This window comes from Orbicella franksi, chromosome 10, assembly GCF_964199315.1.
Source record: "Orbicella franksi chromosome 10, jaOrbFran1.1, whole genome shotgun sequence".
NCBI lineage: Eukaryota > Metazoa > Cnidaria > Anthozoa > Scleractinia > Merulinidae > Orbicella > Orbicella franksi.
In genome coordinates this window covers 6,121,781-6,131,416 of record NC_138154.1, presented here as the reverse complement: position 1 = coordinate 6,131,416, position 9,636 = coordinate 6,121,781, and the positions used below count along the sequence as shown (strand labels likewise).

Here is a 9,636-nt window from a genome sequence, read left to right as displayed (position 1 = left end):
ACAACATGGCGGGAACTTGAAGCGTGCATTAAAGAGAATCAACCAATCAGCTTCTATTGTAACGCATACATTATCATAAATATTTCAACACTCCCACTTGATAATATGCTGTTACAATAACAAAATAAAAATAAAAACTTGATATCACATTCACAAGTCACGCACGCCTAACAAGTTTCTGAGTTTTTCGAAGGTACATTTCGGGAGTCCCTTCGTCATGATGTCCGCTGTCATGTCCTCCGAAGGACAATAAATCACTCTGATCTCATTAGAAAGAACTCTTTCACGAACAAAATGATGACAAATGTCAATGTGCTTTGTTCTGTTATGGAATTTGGCATTCTTTGCCAGTTCAATGGCACCCTGATTGTCTTCATAGATAGTAGTTGGAGCATCCATCTGTCTCCCAAGATCTTTCATTAGACAGCGTAGCCATACAGCTTCTTGTGTAGCTGAACTTAAAGCAAAATATTCAGCTTCAGTTGAGGACTTGGCAACTGTCTGTTGTTTCCTGCTTGACCAGCTGACAGTTCCACTTCCTATCTGAAACACATAGCCTGATGCTGACCTGCGAGTGTCAACATCTCCTGCCCAATCTGCATCACTGTAACCAAATAATTCTGGTTTCTCTTCTTGAGCAGTAAATTTTAGACCATACTTCAAAGTTCCTTTGAGGTATCTTAGAACCCGTTTCACGCCCATCCAGTGATCCTTACTTGGCTTTGACATATACTGGGATAGGACACTAACTGCAGCAGCAATATCTGGTCTTGTCGCTGTTGATATGTAAGTCAGACATCCAATTGCTTGTTGGTAGGTCTGAACATCAAAAGGCTCATCACTTGGTGATAACTGCTGAAACTTTCTACCAGGCTCAAGTGGAGTAGAAACAGGTTTGCAGTTTTCCATTCCAAATTTCTTGAGGACTTTGTCCAGGTAGTTGGGTTGACTTACTGTCAATGTTCTGGACTCTCTGTCACGGTTGATTGACATACCAAGGAGATAGTGGATCTCACCAAGATCAGTCATCTCAAACCTTTCACACAGTGCAGCTTTCTCCGCTTTCAGCAATGCAGGGTTATTTGAGATTGGAATGATGTCATCAACATACACACCCATGATCACAAAACTGATGTGACCATCAGCCTCTTTCACTGATTTCACATAAATGCATCCATCAACATTGCTCTTGTGATAGCCAACAGATTTCATATACTCATCAAGAGTAGTGTTCCAACAACGAGCTGACTGTTTAAGTCCATAAATGCTCTTTTTCAGCTTGCAAACATGGTTTGGTCTGTCAGGATCAACAAATCCTTCCGGTTGAGACATGTAAATGTCACAGTCCAATGAGCCATTCAGAAAGGCAGTTTTTACATCCATTTGATGTATTTCCAAATCATGTGCATTAGCTAACGCAAGCAACGATCTCACTGAAGTGTATCTGGCCACTGGTGAGAACACTTCGTCATAGTCGACGCCTTTCACTTGAGAATATCCTCGTGCAACAAGTCTAGCTTTGAAACGGTCTACACCACCATCTTCGTCACGCTTGACTTTCAGGATCCAGCGAGATCCCACAATGTTCTTTCCTTCAGGTGGAGGTACTAGATCCCATGTATCATTCTTTAATAAAGAAGAGTACTCTGATTCCATAGCTTCTCTCCATTGGACACACTGTTCACCATTCAATGCTTCTTGAACTGTCTTCGGCTCATCAATCTCTGAATCAACTAGTAGGCAATCTTCATCACAGAATTTGCTTGGCATTCTTCGCTCTCTTACTGGTGGGAGGTTTCGAACTTCTTCCATGAAAACATCTTCATATGTTCCTCGCACTGGTGCTTCTTCATTTGGTACTCCCACTGGTTTAACTATCTGTGGAACTGCAGGCTCAACATTTTCTGGAACTGCAGGTTCTTCAGGTACGGAATGCTGGGTAACTCTTTCACTTTCTTGGTCTGCGTCCAGGAATATGCTTCTCATGTCTGCTTGGACTGCATCCTTCGGTTTGATCTCATCAAAATGATCAAAGTTCTGTTCAAAGAATTGAACATCTCGGCTCACAACAAACTTCTTCTTCTCTAAATCATAAAGTTTGTACCCTTTGACACCAGGAGGATATCCAACGAAAATTGATTTACGAGCTTTAGCATCTAGCTTTCTCCGCTGACCATCTGGAACATGCACGTAACTCACACAGCCAAAGACTCTCAGATGAGAAATGTCTGGTCTCCTACCAAACAAACGCTCAAATGGGGTTTCATTCTTCAATGCTGTTGTGGGGCTTCGGTTGTGAAGGTAAACTGCTGTACTGCAGGCTTCAGCCCAGAAGTCCAATGGTAACTTAGCTTGGTAGAGCATCGATCTTGCTCTCTCCATAATTGTGCGATTCATCCGCTCAGCAACTCCATTTTGCTGCGGACAGTATGGAACAGTGAACTCGCGTGAAATTCCTTTCTTAACACAGAATTTCGCAAAATTGTTCGAGGTGTACTCTCCTCCATTGTCACTTCTCAGGACCTTAACATCATCCTCTGCCAAAATGTTCAGTTTCATAATCTGCTGACCGGTATGTTTCTCAACGGAATTGACATATTCCTTGAACTTTGAAAGTACTTCACTCTTGGATTTGATGAAGTAAGCAGTCGTGTACCGTGAATAATCATCTGTGAATGTTAGCATGTATCTACTGCCACCCTTTGATTCCACTTGCATTGGGCCACATACATCACTATGTACGATCTCATATGGTCTGGTTGCCCTGTGTTGGCTCTGTTTAGGAAAGGGCTTCTTCTGCATTTTGCCAAGTACACATGCTTCACATTCTTTCTGGGGCTGGGTTTCTATCTCACATTTCAGGCCATCAACCATTTCTTTCTTCACTAACTGATTCACATAGGTGTAGTTTAGATGACCCAATCTACAGTGCCAAACTTCAAGTGATTGTGCACTGTCAGTTTTTGAAACTTGAGCGTACTCGATGGTATTGACTGTGTACAGCTTGTCAGACAATAAATGACCAATGACAAATTCCTTACTGTCTTTCAATATCAAACATTTGTCCTTATCAAAGTGAATTTCTGCCCATTGCGGGTACTGAAAGTAGGTTCTTGGTCAATTTTGGTACAAACAACACTTTGTGCAAGTCTAGAACAACATCATGAGAACTGTTTACTGTTGGAAGTCTTACCTTCCCTTCACCGAGAGCATGAATCATTGTGCTGTCTCCAAGATAAATATTCTTTGGTTGTTGGTACTCAGCAAAGTTCTCCAAAATGCTTCTGTCGTTTGTCATATGCTTTGTCGCTGCCGAGTCAATGAACCATTCATCTGACCGATTCATCGTACTTGAAATCAGTGCAACTCCTTCGAGTTCGGCCATATTTGAACTTTCTCTTCTGCTGTCATACTGTTTGTTATTGTACGGACAGTTCTTCACAATATGTCCATCCTGGTTACATTTAAAGCATGTGATTCCTTTGTGTTTTTCTCGTTCATCGCGGTGAGGCTGAGAACCTTTAATGGGATTGGAAATCAGAAAACGTGCACCACGACCGCCACTGGCACCACGGCTTCCACCACGTGCTTGATGTCTTCCTCGGTTGAAATTTCTTCCTCTATTGACAAAAAGCGCATTGTCGGCCGCCTTTTTGTTCTCATTCTTTTCCGCCCTCTTCATATATTCTTCAATCAGTAATCCTTTGACGTTCTCCCAGTCGAGATCATCTGCATTTCTTGCGTTTAAACTCGTCAGGAAATTATCATACGGCTCGGGTAAACTTCCTAACACCACAGTGGCGAATTTCTTCGAAGAGATTTCCTCATTCATTTCGCGCAACTGCTCAGCGAGGGAAGTCATGTGGGTTAAATGTTGCATCAAATCTGCATCTTCTTTCATGCTAGCCGCGTAAAATTTACGATTTATACGGACAATCTGTGTGACCGATACAAACTCGAACTGCTTCTGCAATATTTTCCATGCTTTGAGTGGGTTAGTCACCGAAGAAATGTGAACTTGCAGACCTTTTTCCACGTTTAATGCAATCAGAGAATAGGCTTTGTCGGATCGTAACCGAAAGGCATTCTTCACAGCCGCTGTTGCAGTTTCTGCTGGGGGAGTTTCTTGACCTTCTTGTGTAAATCCCCATAGACCACGCTCCATTAAAACAAGCTTTATGTTGTACTGCCATGATTGGTAATTCTTCCCGTTCAGCTTTTCAATCTTTATAGTTTCCGACATTGATGTCATGTTCTACAGCAAAACAGCGTTAAATAACAACAACTCCATGTCCTGGGCCCATAACCTGTTAAAATAAACCAACCGAGCCACAACTATCCAGGACTTTTTAATCTAAACTGAACACACTACTCATGTACATCGTCATGTAGGATCAAAAACCTAGTCAAACAACAACAACATGGCGGGAACTTGAAGCGTGCATTAAAGAGAATCAACCAATCAGCTTCTATTGTAACGCATACATTATCATAAATATTTCAACAGTTGATGCCTGTTTGTTAATTTGTACCTGTTTCAGCAATTTTTTTTCGCTGATGTTGCCACTTTTAAAACATAATTCTTATTTTTTTCTTTTAAAATATAGAAAAATCTAATAATTCCCTTAGAGATGAGGGAGATAATTCCTGTGAGCTACTAAATTTTGATCTCAATTTTTTTGCCACACCTCCAGCTAAGAAATTTGCTAATTTAAGGGAGCAGGAGACAAATCAGCTGGTTGAACAAAGGCACTCGGAGCAGATCAGAAAAACAACAAACTGGTAATGCATAGTGGCAATTAAGTAGAGAATTTTTCAGCGATTTGGTGACAATAAATTTCAGCACAAGCTTTCACTGTAAAACTTTTGTGGCGTTGAAAGCTATTTAAATGCTTCGGCTAGTAAAAGTTGTATGTAATAATGCAAGAGTTGTAACATATTTTTGTTTTAAGATAAGTCTTACGTACGAAATCCTGCTGTTCCAAAGTCATTAAAGGTAATAGTTTTACTGAGCTTTGATAAAGGAAGTTTTATCAAAATATTGGTAGCCTCCAAGGAATTATTTCAGTTTGCTGGTTTGAGTGTTGCTCAATCGTGAATTGAACTCTATTACAGCCTCTCCAAGGAACGACTGCATCGTGCACAAATATAATCTTACATTTCTAACATTTTCCTTCAAGCCTCAGTTTTCTGTTCATTAAAGCTAATTTTACCAAATACCAAAAGTAGCAGAGATTGTTTTAAAAGCCATTCATGTTCAGGTTCAGCCTTAGAAGCGCAACTTATTAAACGAAAACTAAGTGGAAAGGAAAACATAACCCATAAACCTGCTATTGAAGAAGAGCATCTCAAACAGCTCAAAGCCAGGGGTGTTTGTTTGCTTTCTTTCCCACTCTCGCTTTAAAGATATGCCTGGTTCCATATTGTTCTTTTTTTTTCTACGAAGAGTTTGTGAAGGACAGATAGTTCAACCATGAAAAGCTTCAACCAAGCAGTATTGAAAATGTGTAGTTTGTATTAAATTCTTCAGAAACCAATCCAGTCTCAATGTTATAACTTAAAGAATTAAAGAATTGAGCATAGATGCACTTGGGAGGTTTGCTAAGCACTCGAGAAGCTAGAGTAACACTCAGCCACATGTATTACCTTGTGTGACTCTTACACTTCTTTTGTGCTTAGCAACCTCACAGGTGCATCCATTACTTGATAGTTGCATGCTGCATGTTTACCATTTCTCAAAGACAAACAGAGTAGAAGGTCCTGGTTTTTCCAATATAGGGGTCTTCGTTTTTGAGTTTAGGGTCTTCAGTCTTTGATCTTTGTTTTCAGGCTCTTCAAAACAGACAGACACTCAAGAAATCACTTTTGATGTCCCGTGTTTCTCCTAGCAGTGGCTGGGACACCAAATTGGTGTCTGCTTGCTGAAACTGCTTCAAAACAGCCTGAGAGTTGCATGCAAAACAGCAATGAAAGCAACATGGAAAGAAGGTGAGTCAATTTATTCACAGAACATAAGACTTTCAAACAAAGCCATTGAGTTCCCATGTAAACAATACCTTGTGTCACAAGCTTGGGCCTTCCGTGCTTTATGGAAAATATCTGATTAAAGACTGCATGTAAATTGAAACCTGTAATAATTATTCAGAGCAGTTATTCCTGAGCTGGAAAGCATGGAGAAATATAAAGTGTTCAAATGTTTTTGTAGTCATGTGAATTTTGTCTTCTGCCAGAAACTTTGTATAAAGTTAATGCATACCAAGCTTGAGTTAATATGACATGGAAACTGTACATAAAGTTTTCGTCTTTGTAAACGGAGAAAGCACAAAAGCCACTGGCAATCAAAGAAGATATAAGCTGGGGTCACACTAATCATTTTCGCTGGGGAAAAATAATTTACCCAGGGAGAATTTACCTGAGCTCATGGGATATAAATTTATCTTGGGTTTAGTCTTGTTTCACTTCTATGGATCACTTTATAGTGACAAGCAAGTCAGTCAAGAGTGATTTTCTGTCAGATCAGTAGTGTGCTTGTCATGCACAAATTGAAAAATCATGGGTTTGCTCAAATCTTGTAAGAATATCTCAGTACACAATAACCAGATCTGCTCAAGACTTTCCACAATTGTTACACATGTTAAAGATGGTTTGGGCTAAACAGAGGTAAAATAAAGTATCTTTGAAAAAATAGAATCAGATCTACATTGTAAAGTCCACAACAAAACAGGGTGCTGTGAGTAACAAGCTAACTTTAGCTTCATTTATAGCCGAAACACTTAACAGACGACAAAAATGGTTTCTTTTTAAGAAAAGTGGCAAATAATTGGTTTGTTCGCTTTGCAAATCATTTAAGCCCTCGATAATCATCAATCAATCAGTGGTTTCAATCTAACTGTGATAATGTAAAAGATGTTTTTATTCATGAATAATTCATTCTGAGAGGGTGGCAAAGTGGTAAGGTTTCAGCCATGTATTCAGGAGTTGGTTTGAAGGTCGGCAGTGCAAATCCTGCTGTGGGTAGCTTTTTTTTCCTGAGCTACTAAAGTATGGTTTGCGTTTATAACAGAAAAGAAAAATGCTCAGGCAATAAATGTGATGTAATTATATAAACTAGGAGTTCTCAATGAGAAGTGAGTGCTGCCGTTAGTAGCGTGTTTGTATGTCAATATGACAATGGGAACTGCAACAAAAATATAACTTATTTTATTTCTTAAACAACATGGTTACATGTACTTTGAACCTATAAATGCTTGTAAGAGTAAAAAGGAACATATTCGTTTATTTCAACGCAACATGTAATGAACAGTGTTGTTTTGTATAGGTGAACTGTACTGTTTTGTATAGGTCAATATGCAGTGAACAACGGGCCTTATCGTCTATAGGTGAACTAATCAGGACTATATATTTGGTCTGATAGTTTAAGTTACTTTCTTATTGTAGGTAAATACAATGTTTTTTTCAAGGCTAGTAACAGCTTGGTGTTGATCTTTAGAAGGATGAGTTACACTGCCTAACGCAACATGTAATGAACAAAGGGCCTTATCATGTATAGGTCAACTATAGCTTGTCAAGATGGAAATTGACTATATATTTGGTCGGACAATTTGGGTTACTGCTTTGGTACGCTTATTGTAGGTAACTACAATGTTGTTTAAGGCCAGTAACAGTTTAACGAAGTCATGCTTAGAAGGATCAGTCAGACCCTCTGTGTTAAACAATTGCGAGATGACTTTGTTAAAAAGTGTAAGAGACAACTTTTCCTTCTTTGGTGTGGTTAGGAAAAATACTTGAGCATAATACTGACTGGGACAAAAGTCTTTCATCTGTTGCATATTACAATTACTACAAGTAATAATGTCTGAGTTGTCATCATGTTCGATCTTCTTATTGCATTTTATACAGGCCAGGTATGTGGATGTTGAAATTACACCTGCTACAGATCCTTCCACAGTTGCAGTGATAGAATCATCAGTTAATCTCGGTGCTAAAGCTAAAATATCAGTATGTGGCTCTGTTTGCTTAATGGCAGTGCCACTTTTGGCAGTATTTATGTATAGTTGCTTAGTAAGGGCATCTTTCTTTACTCGTACATTCTCAAAAATGTATGTCATGCCTTCTTCTACTTGCTCACAAAATTTCTCCCAAAATACTATCTTAGAGTAACCTTTTGTGTCTACCATTTGCCCTTCTAGCATTTTTAAAGTTCCTCTACTTGTCTGGAGTATTTTAGGTTCTAGTAGAGAAGTAACCTTTGCTTTGACTGTTATCAGTTGACCTGCAGCAATGGTTTTCAGCATTCCTAGGTTGAAGTTGCTGGGGATGTCAACTTTTGGAAATGGTGATGCTGTAAGCTGTTGGACTTCGACATTAGCACTCATGAGCAAGTCATCTGTGTTGCTCTTTTGGTCTATGCGAAATCTTTTTATTTTCACAGGGCTGCCACCATCTTGTACTGACTGGAAAAGGTCTCTCTTGGCAGGGGCAAAACAAACTCCTCTTAAGTATTTTTCTTTTGACTGTACTTGAAAGTCGAAGAAGTTGCCTTCTTTTATGGGAGATACATTGTGTATGTAACCAATTATTTGATCAGGTTTCTCTGCAATGAAATAAAAACAACTTAAGCATCATTTCATTTTTTTGCTAAGTATTAAGTTAACAGTTAGCTGCGTTTAGTTAAGTGTGTGGAGAAAACCTTTAATAATTCAATGTGTTGCAAATGAAATATAATAAATTATTAAATTGTTACTGTGAAGTGTGTTTTTATTTTAGATGATTTGTCCTGGCTTACCTTCACTGCTTGTTGCTTCAGGATTTTTCTGGTCCATTGCTGTAGTCTGTCTGTACTCTGATGAGGTACAGGAAAAGAAATAAAACAAGCTGAAAATAAGCTGTTGCCAAACTTACTGTTAAGTGTATATAATATCACTTACTGTAATTGCTTTTCTAGAAATTAGTTTTGTTTTTTACTGCTAAATGTTAAAACAATTCACATTTTGAAGATGTTTACATGTATGTTTGTTTGTATTGGTGAATATGATCACCTTTTTCTTGTTTGTTGAAAGACACTGTACTGCTTATTCAAGTTGATTATAGAACCGATGAGTTCATTTAATGATTAAATGCAGCGGCTGTGGTTTCTGCCAAATAGTCTAGCCTTTCTTCCTCTTCTTGTCTGAATTTTAAGTTTCTAGAAGACTTCAAAGCTGATAATCTTTCAAAAGTCATGGGTTCAATAACACAAGATGAAAGATTTTGAACTCTGCTAAGTGCAACATAAGTTATACCAGGTGATTTTTCGGTTTTACCAATATCTATCCAAGCTTTTGGTAGGGTGAGACCTTGACTCTTGTGAATTGTAAGAGCCCAAGCAAATCTAAGTGGTAGTTGTTGCCTCTCATGTAAACTATTGCCTGACTGTAACGAAACTGTCACAGGGCATATGGGAACACACGAAGGGTGAGAATCTATGAAAGCAGGACCTCTGTAGTTATCAAATTGAATGATAACAGCAACAGGTAAGTTTGGTGGGCAATGATTATTGTCATAAATGATATGACGTAGTGTTCCTGTGGCTCCATTACAGAGACTAACATGTGACCATAGATTCATAGTCAACATGACTTTTGCTGTCTTCGCTAA

At 38.7% G+C, this 9,636-nt stretch overlaps 2 protein-coding genes across 2 annotated transcripts in view; both read right to left on the bottom strand.

Moving 5' to 3' along the window:
- Positions 1 to 7,579: 7,579 nt before the first annotated feature.
- Positions 7,580 to 9,636, bottom strand: part of LOC145501043 (uncharacterized) — a 7,404-nt gene continuing 5,347 nt past the window's right edge. Inside the window, exons 2-3 of the mRNA XM_081480605.1 lie at positions 8,786 to 8,842; positions 7,580 to 8,593 (exon numbers count right to left, since the gene is read on the bottom strand). Coding sequence (XP_081336731.1) covers positions 7,581 to 8,593; positions 8,786 to 8,822 — 1,050 coding nt within the window. The 5' untranslated portion in view covers positions 8,823 to 8,842 and the 3' untranslated portion in view covers position 7,580. The remainder of the gene's footprint in view (positions 8,594 to 8,785; positions 8,843 to 9,636) is intronic.
- Positions 8,861 to 9,636, bottom strand: part of LOC145500956 (uncharacterized) — a 3,362-nt gene continuing 2,586 nt past the window's right edge. Inside the window, exon 1 of the mRNA XM_081480524.1 lies at positions 8,861 to 9,636. This exon is cut by the window's right edge and continues 2,586 nt beyond it. Within this exon, the coding sequence (XP_081336650.1) occupies positions 9,106 to 9,636 (531 nt within the window). The 3' untranslated portion in view covers positions 8,861 to 9,105.